Genomic DNA, 19,325 nt, shown 5'->3' with positions numbered 1-19,325 from the left:
CTGCAACACCTTCTGGTCTACAATACAAATCAGTCAGCAAGTTACCTAGATAGAGAGCAATGAGAACTTCTGTCTTTGCAGTTAATTACTTCAAAATCATTACCTAAGACACTGACATTCAATAACACATAAAGGTACCACAACTGTGAAACAAGTATGATAAAATTAAACAGGCACATTGAGCAATGACAACACTCCACACACTGTGCTAAGCCTTTACACATCACCTGCATACCTAATCCCAGCACAGTGCAGTGTGCTTAAGAGGCCTGGTTGGAAAACTTTAGGAACATTAAGACTGCTAGAAAAAAGATAAATTTTCATAATGGACTAAAAAGAAACTTATAAAATGTATTCTCAGCAACCACAGAGGCATATTTAGACAACTTTTTATGTAAAAGAGAAAAAAACCAAACTCCAGAAAACAAAGAAATATGTATTACCAAGTACTCAAAAATACACTATGTATGGGATTTAGGATTCTCATTTGTTTTAATCACAGTAATCTTTACAAACACAAGTGCAGTAAGAATTTATCAACAATGGTGCCCACCCCCTAGGCGAGTCCCCAAGAGACCCCCTCTCTCACAGACCATCCCAATATCATCTAAGGCACACACAGGAACTGACAAGTACAGGGCTGTCCTTCCCAAAGCTGGGAGAGGAGCAGGACACAGCCCAGGATGCAGAGAGGCAGACTTTCCTATCTCAAAAAAGATCAGTTTAAAAATCTTACATTACATATACCTTCACTGGTCAGTCCCAGCTAAAGAACAGAGGAAAAAGCAATCACACACCCAGTACGCTTTGTATGAATGATGTGCATATTGTCAGAATAGTTGAGAAAGAAGATAAAGTAAGAAGGTAGGAAGCAGCTACCACAGCAGTTAATTCTCAACTGGGGAGGAAGGGGAGATTATCCTCCCAGGAAATACTTGGCAAAATCTAGAGACAGTCTTGGCCATCACCAAAATGAGAGACAGGAGTTCCCATTGTGGTGCAGTGGTTAATGAATCCGACCAGGAACCATGAGGTTGCGGGTTCGATCCCTGCCCCTGCTCAGTGGGTTAACAATTCGGCGTTGCCGTGAGCTGTGGTATAGGTTGCAGACGCGGCTTGGATTCCGCGTTGCTGTGGCTCTGGCCTAAGCTGGCAGCTACAGTTCCGATTAGACCCCTAGCCTGGGAACCTCCATATGCCATGGAAGCGGCCCAAGAAATGGCAAAAAGACAAAAAAAAAAAAAAAATCAAGCTAAATAGTAACAGCTTTAAAAACACACAAATTCTTATTTTACTGAAATTAAATTACTGCCAGAAAAAAATAACTTTATATTTACAAGCCAAACGCTAATCTTCTAGTGTGTTTTTTTCCTCCTGAAACAAGTTTTTATTACAGTATCAACATTTTCGGTAAACTAAGGTGCTCAGAAATACATTTTTATAAAACAAAACAGTATATCTGCCTTGACTGTTTGCATTAAGACATGCTACTGAGGAAAAAAATTCCCTATACAAACACAAGGCTGCTACTTACATTGACACATAGCAGAGCTCTCTTTATACTTTATGGGATAGACAATATCATAATGATTTCCATTGGAAAAACACAGTAACACCTGAAAGGGAAAAACAAAGTACATCTTTCAGCCCATGACACATGACATTTACTCAACAGCTTACATCTATAATATCTCTGAGTTACTAGTAAATACTTTCCAAGTAGAAAGTGAAATTTTAGACGTAACCTAAAGCTCCAATGTGGTCAACCATAGTACATCCATTCACAAGCTGAAATGTTACACAGCCACTGAATCAAAAAGTCCCAATGACTTGGGGAAATGCTTATGGGATCACAAAAATCACACACAATATATGAAAACAACATGATCTCAGCTATTTAAAGAGGGTAAAAAGACTGTAAAAAATATTCTAAAACCTTAATAATGCTCACTTCTAAGTAGAATTAAAGGTAAATCTTTTCCGCTTTACAATTTTAAGTACCCTTTAAATAGTCAATTACTTATGCAGAGAAATGCACACTGATTTTACTTAGATTGTGTCATATTCTAAAAATTACACTGGAAAAGTCAGATCCAGAACCAGGCACTCTGGAAACCCACAGGTCCTCACAAAGGCATATTTCACTCAATTCCCCTCCCCCTTAGTGCCATCATCACAGTGACAATTCCAAAACAGCTCATTAAAGCAAAGTTCTCTAATAATGAATTAGGTTTCTTTTTTCCTTGTCTAGGCTTCATATCACTTTTCAGTAGTTTCTGCTTTGTGACTAGATAACACCTTAGCTAGTATATTATCTTTATAATGGGAAATGTATGACAATTACTGAAATATTTTTTGATGCAATGGCAGAGCCTTTTTTTTTTTTTTTTTTTTTGGTCCTTTTAGGGCTGCACCTGCCGCATGTGGAAGGTCCCAGCCTAGGAGTTGAATCAGAGCTGCAACTGCCGGCCTACACCACAGCCACAGCCACATGGGATCCAAGCTGCATCTGCAACCTACACAGCAACACTGGATCCTTAACCCATTGAGCAAGGCCAGGGATGGAACCCACATCCTCATGGATACTAGTCAGGTTTGTTACCACTGAGCTACAATGGAAACTCCTCATCAGTTATTATTCTATTTAATGTTTATATTAGTTGTACATTCATATAAACATTATGCGCTAGTATCTCAAATTTTTAGCTCTAGTAAAATGTTATGAAAGTCATTTAATCCTGCAGTATAGCACTGGGAACTATATCTACTCACTTATGATGGAGCATGATAATGTGAGAAAAATAATGTGTATATGTATGTGTGACTGGGTCACCTTGTATACAGTAGAAAACTGACAGACCACTGTAAACCAGCTATGATGGAAAAAATATAAACATCATTAAAAAAAAGTCATTTAAAAATTATAGCTTAGGCAGTTAAGACAGCAAGTGAATGGTTCTTTTACTTAAATCCTTTAGAAACACTTAGAAAAAAATTCTTACCTTTTCAGGAAAATTATTTTCAGTTACTTGTGATGGAGAAACATTTGGTTCCCGGTAAATTATAAAATCTTTCCTGAAAATAAATATTTAGAAATTACCTCTGATGAAATGTTTCGTGAACTGAAATTTAATCATTCATTCACTCAAGAGCCAAGTATGCACCAAGCAATATTCTAGGCACTGGAGACTCTGTTACAAAAATCCTTAGTAACAGGGCTGGAGTAGTAGAGTTACTACTGATAAAGCAAGACGAGAGGAGTATCTCAAAGTTGAGAACTTGTTGACAGCAAGGATTCTGCCCCCAATCTAACAGTAAACAAAGACAGTAATGGAATAACGAAGTTGTTAACATACCTATATAAAAATGTCTTTTTTAAAAAATAAAATATTAAATATAACTTGCGTATTTATCTCTAGATATAATTCTAAAGGTGGACTTCAAAACTACAGAAATTGTGAAGATGAAATTTATAAAGACATTTTGAAAAAGTAAAGCATTTGCCTGCTCTGTTAATGGGCAAAGTAGTAAAACGGGTAATACGGTATTGCGCTTCTGTTCTAGTAGCCATCTAATGCTACCAGCCTTGAGAAAGTAGAAAATCATTTCTCTAGAAGTCTGATAAGTGATATACTTTATAAGCCTGGAAAATTTTTGGATTTCACTCCAAAAATATTGAGAATTAAAATGTCTAAACACTGATATTTAAATGCCAATCTAACTGATGCAATTTAAAAAGCAAATGTTAGAAAAGATGCTTCACAACCAAGGCATAAAGCTGCTTTGCTATTTTAAAATTTCAGTGTAATGGAACATGTTCATTTCCCACTGACTTTTTTTTTGTTGACCTATGTTCTAACAGTGTTTACCTGTACATAAGAGAAAGGGCACTTATTTCCACTTGTCCAACCCATTCCTGTATTGAAGAAAAAAAGTTGGTATATTAAGTGTCTCACTTTTTTACATATTAATATCTTTATACAGTACACCTAATGAGACAGAACAGCTCATTAATATTGTTAGTATTGTGAATGTTTTAAAAAACGCTTCTATAAAACAGGCCAGGCCATAATACATAGTAAAAAAACAACCCAAGACTGTTACAGAAATCCTTAGTGACAAGGCTGGAGTAGAGTTCCCATTGACATTGCAAGATAACCGAGTAGTATCTCTAGCTTGAGAACTTGTTGATGGCAAAGACTCTGCCACCAATCTAGCTCCCAGACTAAGCCTAGCACATGACAGGTGCTCACAAGATGGGATGCTGGGTAGAAGGAGAACTCAGGAATGAGAAAGGATGCAAAAGGACAGGTCTCTTCTCTTCAGGATGACTAAAGGTACAAAGAAAACCCTGACCCAGCAATCATATTAATATGTGGCAGGAGTTCTCAAGGGTCACTTTAAGCCCTTAAGCTTTTTCGAAGGAAATGGCCAGTATGTATCAAAATCTAAAATATCCATATACTCTTTGACCTAGCAATGAAACTTCTACAAATCTATCCTAAAGAAATACTTCATATGTCTACAAGAGTATATCAGCAAGGACTGTTCACTGTAGCTATTTGCAGTAGTTTAAAAAATTTTTTTTTAAATAGCCCTAAGATTTCACTAATAGATAAGAAATAATTAAATAACTTATGGTTCATCCAAACTATGTATGCACACCATGGCAAGGATCAAAAAGAATGAGGTAAACCCATGTGAACTGACTTGGAAAGATCCGACTATTGTGTGCAAGTCATAGTAAACTAATAGTATCATGGAAAACAAACAAAATATATAGATACACAGATATAAATATTGATCTATATGCACAGAAAGAGGACTGGAAAGAAACATCCTAAATCGACAATGTAGACAGGGAATTCAAGGTGACAGGAAATGAAAGATTTTCACTCTGACCCAGTGTATTAAACCTTTTATCATGAGAATGTAGTCCTAAGCTACTTGTGAAATTAGTAAAGACTTAATCGCGCAGCGGTTAACGAATCCGACTAGGAACCATGAGGTTGCGGGTTCGATCCCTGCCCCTGCTCAGTGGGTTAACGATCCGGCGTTGCCGTGAGCTGTGGTGTAGGTTGCAGACGCGGCTTGGATTCCGAGTTGCTGGGGCTCTGGCGCATTGCTATGGCCCTGGCGTAGGCCGGCAGCTACAGCTCTGATTAGACCCCTAGCCTGGGAACCTCCATATGCCACGGGAGTGGCCCAAAAAAATAGCAAACACACACACACACACACACACACACACAAAAGAACTATAGGAGTTCCCATTCTGGATCAGCAGTAATGAATCCCACTAGTATCCATGAGGATTTGGGTTCAACCCCTGGCCTTGCTCAGTAGGTCGGGATCCGGTGTTGTCATGAGCTGTGGTGTAGGTTGCAGATGTGGCTCGGATCCCTTGTTGCTGTGGCTGTGGTGTAGGTCTACAGATGCAGCTCTGATACGACCCCAAGCCAGGGAACTTCCATATGCCATGGATGCAGCCTTAAAACGACTTAAAAAAAAAAAAAAAAATAAAAAAAAAAAAGAGCTACAGTGAATGAAGGCTACCACTTTTTCCTTTACAGAAACTGAGATAAAGAAAAGATTTTAGACTATGTTTTGATTGCTCTAAAAGGACACTCTTTCCCCCACTGACTCTGCGCTGTAAGAATTCTTAAAAGTTGGCTCCATTTTTCAAAATGAAATGGGTACCATAAATTAAAATAGATTTCTTAAAATAGGCCTCTGCCTAACAATCACAGCTTCTCATAAACTGCTATAAGTGACACCCTCTGGTACAGAGGAAATCCTTCTCTGAAATCAGTCTGCAGTCTGCTTAAATCACAAACACAAGCTACATGCACCTTATGCAGAATGCACTGGATCACATTAGAAAACAGCAAAGTATTCAACTTTTCTTGAACATAGTGGCAACAAAATACTACCTCTCAAATAATGTACCACTAAATATACTTAATCTTCAGAATAAATTCTACTGTAGTCTAAGTACATAATGGCCATTATAATTATCTTCCTGTCTTCTCTAATCGGGGTCAATTTTAAATTACTTTTTAAAGAAAAAAAATCTATGTTCTATCATTGTCTTCTACCTTAAGGCTATAATTTTATTTACTCAGCACTCTGTCTGATCTACTTCCTTATTGGAGCCAAGAGTATAGCATTTCTGCAAAACCTATTTTACTTAAAGAACTACACCATATCAAAAACCTGCCTTAAATGTTCTTAAATAATCATTAAAAGCAAACTTTTATTCTTCAAAAGATCCTATTAAGAACACTAAAGATACAAATTGGAAAAAAATACTAGAAAATATAGATCAGGAGTTTACACTCAGTATAAAATAATCTTACAATTCAACAAAACCAATACGATAAAAAAAAAAGGACAAAATCTATGACTAGATATTTCACCAACAAAGATGTATGGATGACAAATAAAGATATGAAAAGATGCTCAACATTACTAGAGCAATCCAAGTTAAAATCACAGTGAGATGACACTACACATGTTCTAACCCAGCCACAATTTAAAAGGCTGAAGATATTAAGTGTTGACAAAGAAGCAGAGCAATTGGAATCTCATACGCTGCTCATGAGAAAGCAAAATGGCAGAGCCACTTTGGAAAACAGATTGGCAATTTCTTATTAAGTTAAATATACATTTACCATATGACCTAGAAATTCCACTCCCAGCAGTATTAATCCAAGAGAAAAGAAAACATATGTCCACACAAAGACTTAAAAGCAAATGTTCTTAGCAGCTTTAATCATAACAGTCCCAAACTGGAAAGAACCCAAATATCCATCAACTGGAATATGGCTAAACAAATTGCAGTACATCCATACAATGAATGGCCACTCAGCAATAAAAAGGAAATACAGATACACACAACAACATGGATGAACCTCAAAATGTTTCCATTAGGCTAAGTGAAAGAAGCCAGACACATTAAGACTACAAACTAAATCATTCCATTTATATGCGTCTAGAAAAGGCAAACTCAGCATGTCAGTGGATACAAAGAGCAGGGGTGAGCAGAGAGGGGGAATTAAGTGCAAAGGGGCATGAGGAACTTTTTGGAGTGACGGGGATGTCCTATGATTTTTATCGGTGGTGGTTATGCAACTGTATATATATCTGTCAAATTTCATTCAATTATAAACTTAATTTACTGTATGTCAATTTTACCTCCTTAAAGCTGACAAAAAAGTATCTTGCAAAAAGTTTGAGACACTTTTCAAAATGCTCCACTGATATTTTTAAATAAAAGGATAAAGATGCCTTCTCTGGGAAAACCTTTACCATAGCCCACAGCAACGCCTGATCCTTAACCCACTAAGCGAGGCCAGGGATTGAACCCACCATTTCATGGTTCCTAGTCGGATTCATTTCCGCTGCGCCACGACAGGAACTCCAGGCAGAGCGGTTTTGATTTGAGTATGAACATAGGACAAGGATCTGCGCTTTTCCAGATACACACAGCCTGCAGGTCACACTTGGAGAAATGCTGACCTAAAGCATAAGTTCCCGACTACTGAGCCTGGCACTGAAGCTCTCCCGTGAGCTCACCACAGCCTGCCCTCTGACATTTCTCACTACCTCCCACCTTCGTGTGCTCCATGCTCCACGTAAAGCAAACCCAAATGCTTTCTGAACCTGTCTTGCTCACAATTTTCACCAGCTACAAATGCCCTTCATCCTAGGCATTTCTAATTCAGAATTTATTCTGATATCAAATGCCCACTCACAACTCAAACCCTTGCTTTGCCTTCCCAGATAGAAATAAAACTGAGTGCCTATAGCCTAATGCCTAGACTTATTACACGTGTACTTTCTCACTTGTATCAAGAGAGTCTTCCCTACTACAGGGAAACTCCTGAGAACAGTGTCCAAATCCCAGTTACCTCTGCATCCTGGGTGCCTGGTCACCCTTGGCCCACAACAAGCACTCACATTAGAACTAGGGAATTGAATGGAGACAGCAAACATCAATCAGACACCCTATTCCTATGTTATCATACCCTTGCCTCTCTATCTTACTCCTTCTCTTAGCTTTTTCCTTTGCTAATGTCATTTTAAACTCAACCGTGAGAGTTTCCATTGTGGCCCAGCAGTATTGGACCTGACTAGTATCCATGAGGACGCAGGTTCAATCCCTGGCCCTGCGCAGTGGGTTAAGGATCCGTCGTTGCCATAAGCTGTGGTACAGGTGAACGACATGACTCGGATTCCGCATTGCTGTTGCTGTGGCATAGGCTGGCAGGTGTAGCTCTGATTCAACCCCTAGCCTGGGAACTTCCATATGCCGCAGGTATAGCCCTAAAAAGAAAAAAACCTTAACAGTGATTACTTCTGCAGATGATGGAACATTATACTTGACATTCCATTAACATCTGAATTTTTACAGAAGGAACATTAGTTTTGTAAGCAGGAAAAAAAATTTCTTTTAACTTCAAAGAGACTGAGAAAGTGCTGGCAGTGGGACTCGGTAGAGAAGTGCTGTCCTTTTTACTCTAACAGTCTTTTCCTACTTCTCACGCTGACCAAAGGGAATAGAACCTCCATTAAAAAAAAAAAAAAAAAAAAAGGGAGTTCCCTTTGTGGCTCAGCAGTTAACAAACTCTGCTAGAACCCATGAGGATACAGGTTTGATCCCTGGCCTCGCTCAAGGGGTTAAGGATCTGGCATGGCCGTGAGCTGTGGTGTAGGTCTCAGTCATGGTTCAGATCCTGGGTTGCTGTGGCTGTGGTATAGGCCAGGGCTTTAGCTTCAATTCAACCCCTAGCCTGGGAACATTCCACATGCTGCACGTGTGGCCCTAAAAAGCAATAAATAAATAAATTTAAAAAAAGGAAAAAAAGAAAACAAACAAAAATGCTGTCTTGGAGTTCCCATTGTGGCGCAGTGGAAACGAATCCAACTAGGAACCACGGGGTTGCAGGTTGGATCCCTGGCCTTGCTCAGTGGGTTAAGGATCCGGCATTGCCATGAGCTGTGGTGTAGATCACAGATGTGGCGTGGATCCTGCGTTGCTGTGGCTCTGGCATAGGCTGGCGGCTACAGCTCTGATTCGACCCCCAGCCTGGGAACCTCCATATGCAGCAGGAGTGGCCCTAGAAAAGGCAAAAAGAAAAAAAAAAAAAAAAAAAAATGCTGTCTTTTCAGTTGTTTGATGAAGCAGTCAAATACTGCCCTGAGGAGCCCCATATACATACCAGCACAGCACCCTGAAAATCATCAGCAGTGTTACCCTATGCTACATGCACATGCCATTACGACAGACATAAAAAGCACAACTATTCTCAGGCACACTCAGTACAAGTACACAGATCCAACTGCCTTCCAATTAAATGCTTAAGAAAATGTGTACCTAAGACAGGAAATGTTTATAAGGAAACCCCTCCACACAATGTAATAATCTCATGGTTTAATGACTTTTGAATACATTACCCGAATACATAAAAGACAGGAATACATTAGATGATTACTGCATACCTGTGGATTTTCTAAACGTTTTAAATATTCTTCAAATGACCCTTCTATAAACTGTGGGGGGAAAAAAAAAGAAGGTCCATTATGAATACATCAAAACAACAGTTAACCTCTTCACTGTAAATTGCTAAATTTTTATACAAACCTTGGATACATCAGTAATCGTAAATATATATACATATATATGCAGAAAACATCTCATTATGAAAATATATACAAATCATGAAGAAAACATGGTAAACACACAAAAGAATTTAAAGAAGGAAAACCATCAGAAAACATTTCCTAGACAGGACCTAGATGGGCACAGGGGCAAGGCAGCCTGAGGGGCAGCAGAGAGCACTCTACTGGGCAGACAAGAGTACCCTGGCCAGCAGGAGCAGGGCCACTGGTGGGGAGGGCACAGAGAGGAACCCCACTGTACACCTGTCTGCAGAGGGCCTTGAGCCCAGGCATGCTGATCAGAGGGAGAAGGCCATTCAAGGTCACAGCAGGTACTCAGAAACTACCTTAGTAATGGCCAACGAATTAAAGACAGATGAACTGGCAAAGAAATATTAGTTTACTAATGGGTATGAACATGCATTGTCTTTTAGGTCATTATACTAAAACAAGGACAAGGATTAATAACGCTAAAGATATTTTGAAGAATCAACAAGGTTTTTCTAATACAGCTAGCTTCATTGTTACTTTAACATAAAAAGAAAATTGAGTTTATTCAGGCTACATAATAACTTTTTTGCTTTTCATAGCAGTTGCACTAATTTAGGACTTTCTATCAATGGAAACGAACCTTACTAGCATCCCTGAGGATGCTCAGTGGATTAAGGATCTGGCGTTGCTGTGAGCTGCGGTGTAGGTGGCAGACGTGGCTTGGATCCTGCGTTGCTGTGGCTCTGGTGTAGGACAGCGGCTACAGCTCTGATTAGAACCCTAGCCTGGGAACCTCCATATGCCGAGAGAGCGGCCCAAGAAATGGCAAAAAGACAAAAACAAACAAACAAAACAAAACAAGGAGTTCCCATCGTGGTTCAGTGGTTAAGGAATCCAACTAGGAACCATGAAGTTGCAGGTTCAATCCCTGGCCTTGCTCAGGGGTTAAGGATCTGGCATTGCCGTGAGCTGTGGTATAGTTTGCAGACTTGGCTCCGATCCCATGCTGCTGTGGCTCTGGCGTAGGCTGGTGGCTACAGCTCGGATTAGACCCCTAGCCTGGGAAGCTCCATATGCTGTGGGGGGAGCCCTAGAAAAGACAAAAAGACAAAAAAAAAAAAAAAAAAAAAAAAAAAAAAAAAAGACCAAAAAAAAAAAAAAGTAATTGCACTAATTTATTTGAGAAAGCTCTAAAACACATTTGTCTGTGTTCAAATCAATTCTATTTAAATTACAGTCCCAGTTAATTTAGCAAAGTGATACACTTAAAAACATTAAAGTATACTCCTCAGTCTATAAAAAATCCTTCAAATACCCGTAGATGTTTTTGTTAGGATGGAGATTCATTCTTTTATAAATCGTATACTGTCAAATTTTCAAAAAGTATTCTAAGTTTAACAGATACTTGTAATAAAATAGCAACATATTTTAAATATCCCACCAAGAAGAGGCTACTCTGTATTAGGTGATTATTTATATAGACTTAAAAAAAAAACCCAAAACACACAAAACCAAAGTTGGAAGAGAAACAGAGGTACTCTGACACAAGCCTGCATCTCATCTGAGATTCTCCTTTCTAATCACAGAATATTCAGCTAGGCACCAACTAAACACTGTCAGTTACAAGGCACACCCTCTCTTCCCATGACAGTCTTTTTCAATTCCAGCCAATAGAAACTGTTGGGAGGTATTCATTTTAAGGAAAGTGAAACCTTCCCCCTTGGAACTTTCAACCTCTGATAATACCTTCTCAAGACTATTAAGAGCTCAATAAATACATGGAAAGCACTTAAAACAATACCTGCTGGCTCACAGAAAACGCTAAACCAAAGCTAGCAACTTCCATTATTATCAACAAAGCTTTACCCACTATGGCCAATAATAACTAATTCACCTGTAATTTCTTCAAATACTTAAAGACCAATCCACTTCCCCAAACTAGTTTCCATCACACCATGTAATAACTCCCTTCGCTAACTCCCACATTAAGACTAGTTTTCAAACCTCCTGATCAAGCAGGTAACTCTCCTTCCTGAAATATATTACTATCCATCTTATGACACGGCACCCAGAAAGATGTTGCCAGTAAATAATATTTTGCTTGACTACAGGAACTCCAATCCAAGAGTACATCTAAACTAAGAACTATTTACCCATTAAGTCTTAGAACTGAGTTCTGTACAAACTGTTGATGATCCTTTGGCAGTCCATGAGGGAAAATACCATTTAAAGCTGTCAGATGTCATAATCCTAAATCATAAAACCAAGAACTAGAAACTCTTATAAGTCTTTCAGTGTAAAATGAAAATGGGTCACTGTGGCATCTTACTTCACAGCCTACTACAAATTATGGAGAAAATTACAGTAAATTGATATTCCGGGAACTACTAGTTAACTGCTACAATCTATTAACGACTCGTCATTATTTACATAATTACAATGTTCTGATATGTGATTCACAGTAACGAACCCTGAAAATTAAAAATCTATACATGCCTTTTGATAAAATCAAAAGCTCAACATTAGCTATGCTCAACATATTTCTTATCCTCCAAGTCTGCAGTTTTTACAATTCCTGGGGGGTTACTAATCACAGAAAACTGTTAACCACAACATCCTATTTCCCCATCATATCCCACAAAGCTCACAGGTAATATGCAAGGATCCTGCCCCAGGCATCCTTCCAGCCACTACAGTTCAGTGACCTGTCACAGAAGCTTTCTAAATGTCTGAATAAATACCACAAAATAGTCTTAAAAAAAAAAAATCACAGATGGCCATAACTGGATTTGAATTCAATAAAGTAGTTTTTAATAAGGGTTATTTTCATAACCTGTATTGAGATCTAACCTGTGTAATTCCCATTGTGGCTCAGCGGGTTAAGAACCCAACAGAGTGTCCATGAGGATGTGGGTTCGATCCCTGGCCTCCCGCAGTGGGTTAAGGATCCACTGTTGCTGTGGCTGTGGTGTACGCAGCAGCTGCAGCTCATATCAGGTGTTGCTGTGGCTATGGTATAGGCCTGCAGATGCAGCTCTGATTCAACCCCTCGCCTGGGAACTTCCAACATGCCATGGGTGCAGCCATAAAAAGAAAAGAAAAAAAGATCCAACCTGTGAAATTCCCACTAGACCATTCTAAAGGCTGAAATGTAAATATTAAGTCAAGATAGCATTACGAGTTTAAAATGACAAGTTACCGCTTCAAATTTCTCTCGGTTCTCTCGAAGATAATGAATACAGGCCATTCTGACTTCAACATGGCGAGACTGAGAGTGCAGCACCTGCCAAGGGAAGAGCAACACACCATCAAGCACTATGCCAAGAGATGCTCCACATTATGACCTAGAATGTTCTCTTTCACATCCAATATAACCTCACAGCCCATGGGCATCAGTCTCCATTTCCCTTTCTAAAATGTCTAGCTTTTTATTCATTCCTACCTCTTCCACAAACCAAACCGATGACACAACACATTTCAAAGAGCAGTACTTCTGAAGCCAGATGTCTGCAAATTAAGATACTTTCTTCTCCTGGCTGGTCCTCAGCTATAACTTTGCTCTTCACAAAGCAGGGCTAACAGAATTCCTGCTACACAGTACTTAGCTTCCTCCTATGCTTGCTGGAAAATCGAACAAACAGGCAACTTCAACAAAACCCTTCTTGAGGTGTTAAGCCCATAAGAGATAAACTTCTTTTTCCCAGTAATTTTGACAAGTTTAAGTCCACCGTGGTTTCAGAAAAACTAAGGTACTCATTCTTATATCCTTAGGTTGTCAGGCTTACATGATTCTCAAATACCCAGTGAGCAGCACACAGAATGCACACGTGCCCCCATGCTGTCATTTCAACAGCCTTGAAACCTGCTTATGCCCAGAATCTAAGAGCACCACCTGAAATAAGCCACCCCATAAAGATAATCCAAATCCTCTCACTTTGCAGCCTGTGTTTTCTTCTGTTCAACACCTAGTTCAACAAAATAACTCAGTGGCATTCTGTCTCTTACTAAAATTCTATAACTCTGGTTTGAAACAAACTAATACTATCAAATAGTTAGGAACTCTTTGGCTAGTCTCCATTACTTTAACCACCATGTTAAAAAGAGATTGAAAATTTTTCCTATTACTAAGTGTCACAACAGGTGTTCCTATAAGGGGAAAAAAATGACATTTAAAATAACCACATTGCGGAGTTCCCATCTTGGCACAGTGGAAAAGAATCCGACTGGGAACCATGAGGTTGCTGGTTCGATTCTTGGCCTTGCTCAGTGGGTTAAGGATCTAGCGTTGCCATAAGCCATGGTGTAGGTCGCAGACGTGCGGCTCGGGTCTTGGCGTAGCCTGGCAGCTGCAGCTCGGACTGGACCCCTAGCCTGGAAACCTCCATATGCCGCGGGTGGGGCCCTAAAAAGACAAAAGACAAAATAAATAAATAAATAACCACATTTCAAACAACTATCAAGGCCTCTTCAGAATTTCTAACATTAGAAAGGAGCTTTTAAGAAGTTAGAGCTCCAACTGAGTGATTCTCCCTTATGTTCAGAGTGAGGAAAGAACTGAGGAAAAGGGAAGCTCCAGATGCACATTTACAGGTCTCTGTGGGTAACAGCCAAGGCTCAGGTACACATACAGATCCAGAGGCAAAACTGTCTGGACAGCTAGCATGTCCCTTTACCCTGAAGATGCACTAGCTGAGGTCTGCCATGAGTTTGTCTTCGGAACACTAGCTAGTTTTCAGCTTGGTGGAGTATGCCCACATTGCTGGCCCAGAACCACTAAAAAGCACTACCAGGGAGTTCCCGTCATGGTTTAGTGGTTAACGAATCCGACTAGGAATCATGAGGTTGCAGGTTGGATCCCTGGCCTTGCAGGTGGGTTGGGGATTCTGCGTTGCTGTGGCTCTGGCGTAGGCTGGTGGCTACAGCTCCAATTCAACCCCTAGCTTGGGAACCTCCATATGCCGCAGGAGCAGCCCAAGAAAATGGCAAAAAGACAATAAAATAAAATAAAAGAAAAGAATAAAAAGCACTACCAGGACTACCCAAGCAGAAAAATAACCACCATACAATTTCTCAGCCAATTCAACAAAATTATTCAGCAACACTTCTTTCCAGGAGCTGTGTTAGACACTATTATGAATCTAGGTGTTAGTTTGAGTAAACCACAGTGTCATCTGATAGGGCTTTCCTGTCATTAGCAAAGCGAATCTAGTCTTCAAACAGTTTACCTAGCAACAGGTGGCAGACATAGTGAGGAACTTAATTTCCATCAAAAACAGTGACAGGCACATCGCTTGTTTTTTCTCCTGTTTTAATAAAGGCTTTATTAGCACATGAAATCTGAACATTTTAATCAGAAGCAAAACTCTTGACAGTGTCCATCCAGTGTGGGATGCTGGGGCTTTACAAAGCCAAGTACCGTTAACAGAAGCAAGGTTATTCAACGACCACTGTTTAAAAAGCATAAAGTTGTGCAAGTTCGAGGACACTCAGGAAAAATTCAAATTGTGTGACAAATATTTTTGCCACATTATCATACACATGAAAATAAGCTAGAAACAGGAGGCTTTCCGATCTTTACTGAGGATAGATAATGATAAACACCGAGAAAGGCAGAGATGCGCTGCTTCACCAAGTCCTCTAAGAGCACCCTATTTTTAGCTCCAGGGCCACAGAGAAGATTCAGGTCAGGCCTCCTGCAGGCCCAAGTCCAGTAGTGTAAAAAGGGAAGGGCCAGTCTAAATCAGGTAATTTGGAGGGAAAGACTCCTGCTAATTCAAGTCTTCCCCCCAACCTCCACCCCCACGGGCGGCCGTTTAGATTACTTACAGGGACTTCTTTTTAGAAATGACAATTATTTTGAATTTACTGGAGAAATCATTGGCACAAAAAGTAAATCCTTTGCACATATTTTAAAGGGCAGCCTGAGGTTGCTATTACTTTCTTCCCCTGCCCCCTACAACACACACTGCCTCTGGCCATCAAGGCTACACCTTTAGTCCCTGACTACTGAAAAACTGAGCTTTGCCCCAAGATTCACGGTATTCAACTTTCTAAAAGCTCAGTACATTAAAAGCCAGAGTCACATAATTGGAAGGGTTATTCTCTTAAACCTAACCTAAATCCCATCGAATAAGACACAGTAAAATGGCTTAGCTGAGTTCTTGGTGTAACCAGCTAGCTCTTGTTCCTTTCTACTTAAAAACAGATTCTGTATAATCAAGTTAGCCAATTATCTATGGCATGTAGTACTGAAACCAGAAACACTTTCACGTTATAAGCTAGGATGTGGGATATTTCAACTCCAAATAAGCACCACACTTCCTTTACTTCTATTGGTTGTCACCTCCTTCCTTAGCCAACTCTAGCTAGAGTTAACAACATGTGTCAATAGACAGTTTACTTTCACCTCCTCCTTCTGCTTCTGGAGGTGCTGAGGAATCCAGGAAGGCTGAGGTAGAGAACAGATGGAGATCAGGAAAATTCATGAATGGGACAGTTTATCTACCCAAAGTAAAGACTGGGGTGTGTTGGTGGGAACTCATCCCAAAGCAATGTAAGAACATCCTCAAACTCTAAAAATACTATTGAACTGAAAAAGACAGAGTGCGACTTGGGGAGCTTGGTTCAGAATGTCTGAATGATAAGGCCTGCAACAAATGCAAAGGTATGGACCAGTTAAATCAATTTCTTGTTTTAAAAAAAAGATTTCTTGCTACTATGTGAAAACAAGGGCCTTTGGAAAATAAATGACTGGCCTTTGGAGGTAGAAAAAAATGAGAATAGAGTGGTCTACAGATGTTAAGGAAAACATTTGCTCACGAACAGAAATTTGGAAAACTATTTAGCATTCAAAAAAGGTGAGAGAAAGAGAACTGTAAAGACTCCGAAGGTGGGAGGAGAGGGGAAGGGAGGCGTGGATCTTAAGCCAAAGAAAAGCAAACTGTGAGAGAGGAAATACAAACCAGGGCAGTAATGTGAAACTTTTGTCCAACTATTTCAGCAGCTATTTTTTAATATAGGATGGGTTTTGGTGACTGCATACCTACCAAGTACACAGTGTTATGTAACACGGAATAAGCCCTTTTCCAGAAACACAAAAAATCAGAAATACCCTCCCAAGAACGGTGTTAGAAAGAGATTTCGACCATCAACGGGGAGAAATTCGGTTTAAGGGCCTAAAAGAACCACAGGTATATACAACCTTCCTACCACCAAGAGCGAAACACTTAAGTCAGTCATTTTTCGTATACCTACATTGCCTTACAAAGGATAATAAAGTATGGAATCTACTCAAAGACAATTCTCTTCCAACATTCTCTATTTTCCAAAGTCAGGCTTTTCCCAAACCGCACATTTCCTCCTCCTGATTCGGATGGACCTCGGCGGGCTTGGCTACCCCGCGTTCCAAAGTCCAATAACAGGAAAAAATCACGTTCCCGGAGTCAAGGCTAGTGCACCACCTCCTCTAGTCAACATTAGGTTTACTGGCGTGAACACTGCATATAAAACCAGAGCGGATGAATGCGGAACCGACGGGGGAAACAGCATTTCGCCAAGTCCCCAGCCATCAATCAAGTACACGGGCTCTCAGCAGGCCTCACCGGCTAGCCTCAACTAATTATCCTTTCGCCAGGAAGGACGACAATCAGGTTTTTAAGTTTCGATTTAAAGGTTCCAGACCCAGGGCAGCGCCTCGTTCCGGCGTGACAATGGGCCACTATGACGACAGCTGGGCCACGCGCAGCCGGGCCCGGCCGGCCTGCCGCCTCCCACCCGGCCCCGCCGCCTTCCTCCTCCCCGCCCGGCGGCCGCCACATTACCTGCTCCGCCACGGCCCGGAACAGGCACGACCCGTCCTTGGCGACCAGTTTCCGATACAAGCCCAGTTTCCGAAGATAGGCGTCCATGGGCGTCGCGTCCTCGCGGGGCCCCGCGCCGCCCTGGTCGCCGCCGTCCGGGGCGCCGACGGCCGCCTCCATGTTGCCGGTCGCGCTGCAGGCCCGGCGCGGCGCGGGCTAGCCCCACATGGCAGCGCCGCCGGCTCCTCGACGCCCGGGCCGGGGACGGGCGGCGGCTCGGGCTCGCACTCCGGCTCGGGCTCGGGTTCCGGCTGGTCGGGCGGCGGCGGCAGACGGCGGCCGGGGGCTGCGGTCCGCGCTCATAGGGAGCCCTGCCTAATGCACGGCCGGGCGCACGCGGCCGCCTCCCGAGCGACCACGCGCCCAGGGGCCAGCGGGGGGAATTCACCAACACCCGAGAGCGAGGAGTCACTTCCCTGCGGCCTCGCCGCCCGATTCAGCTACTGGGCCGGGGGTCGCAGCCCGGCCTCCGGGAGGAAACCTCCGCCCCCCGAGCGCGCGGGCCGGATCAGGTGAAGCAAGGCCCGCGGTCCCCGCACAGCCCCCACACCAGGAGCCCAGGAAGCCGAAAGAGAAAGACGCGGCCTTTCGTCTCCCCACCTCGCAGGAGGGCGCCGGAGGGGCGGGGAGCGGGCGGGGGCGCCGGGTGGAGGGCAGCACCCTCGCAGCCCAGAATTTGTTTTCGCTTTCGGCCCGACAGCGGAGAGGACGGTGGGAGGTGTAGTTTACGCGGCTGCAGGAAGTCGGCCTGCGGCGGGCGGGGACGCGTGGCCGGCCTACCCCTGGGAGGCGCCCGCGAGGCACGCGGACTACAAGTCCCTACAGCGCGGGGCCCAAGCCGCCGCCGCCCGGAGCCGGCTTCGCGCTTTCCCCGCACAGCGTCCGCGAGCAGGCCGAGGGTCTCAGCTAGCAGACGCGCCGCGACCTGCGCGCGCTGCCCCGCCCGCCATCCACCCACTGCGCCGCGGGGCCGCGGGAAGTGCGCGCGCCCTGCGTGCGTGGAGTTGCCTGGGACACCGAGGCCGCTGGGTCGGCCCTTTGTGTATTTGCAAACAGAGGGCGCACCTGTCTGCTCCCCTCCCCCTGGCCTCGGCTCCTGGCGTTTCCATGGAGGTGGCTTTAAGGGCTTAAGCAGAAAATAGAGCTAATTGGCGAAGGCTCCTGGAACCGACACCTTGCGGGGCGACACAGACTGTCCATAAATCAACCGTAGACTGCTGATTCCTCTTAGAGGGTAGAAGTACTGCTCAAGCACCGTGGCAGAATGATGCCTTTGCCACAGACCTTGTGGTTCCCCCTCCCCCTCCAGCACAAAGATATGTCGCTGGTCGGAAAAAGAGATTTTCTATTAAAAATTCATCTTGTAATTGTTTAATAAAGTGCTGGACCTGCCCTGGATTCCAGTGCTTGCTGGAACCCAGGGGAAGTTTTAAGCTTGTTGGATCTTCCCGCTCAACTTCCTACCCTCCGAAATTGAATGACTATTTATGCTTTAGAACCCAGAATTTATCCAGCATGTTTTTGTGACACCAGAATTTCATTTACTGAAGAGCATCTGGTGTCCTAATCATTTAAGCACGTGGTTAATCATAAAATCCACACCAGCGGTAAAGCCACGATGCAGCCGGGCGGGGCTGGAGGAACTAAAGGATTATTGTAGGTTTAGACGTGGTCACACTCTTTGCAATGGGGGCAAAGCAGGCCAGATGGTGAGAAGCCAGTGCAAATTACTAAAAACTCTATTTGAGAAATTTGTTTTCAGTACTGGGTGCAATTAATGATTTGTGTATTCACATTTTTAAATGTTAAGTTTCA

The 19,325-nt window shown here is 42.3% G+C and overlaps 1 protein-coding gene across 1 annotated transcript in view; it reads right to left on the bottom strand.

The window, feature by feature from the left end:
- The window catches only part of OTUD4 (OTU deubiquitinase 4), a 47,479-nt gene extending 29,655 nt beyond the window's left edge, over positions 1 to 17,824 (bottom strand). Inside the window, exons 1-6 of the mRNA XM_021100662.1 lie at positions 17,472 to 17,824; positions 12,851 to 12,934; positions 9,502 to 9,552; positions 3,870 to 3,916; positions 3,003 to 3,075; positions 1,535 to 1,616 (exon numbers count right to left, since the gene is read on the bottom strand). Coding sequence (XP_020956321.1) covers positions 1,535 to 1,616; positions 3,003 to 3,075; positions 3,870 to 3,916; positions 9,502 to 9,552; positions 12,851 to 12,934; positions 17,472 to 17,630 — 496 coding nt within the window. The 5' untranslated portion in view covers positions 17,631 to 17,824. The remainder of the gene's footprint in view (positions 1 to 1,534; positions 1,617 to 3,002; positions 3,076 to 3,869; positions 3,917 to 9,501; positions 9,553 to 12,850; positions 12,935 to 17,471) is intronic.

Source organism: Sus scrofa, chromosome 8 (assembly GCF_000003025.6).
Source record: "Sus scrofa isolate TJ Tabasco breed Duroc chromosome 8, Sscrofa11.1, whole genome shotgun sequence".
Lineage (NCBI taxonomy): Eukaryota > Metazoa > Chordata > Mammalia > Artiodactyla > Suidae > Sus > Sus scrofa.
This window is presented reverse-complemented; position numbering and strand designations above follow the sequence as displayed.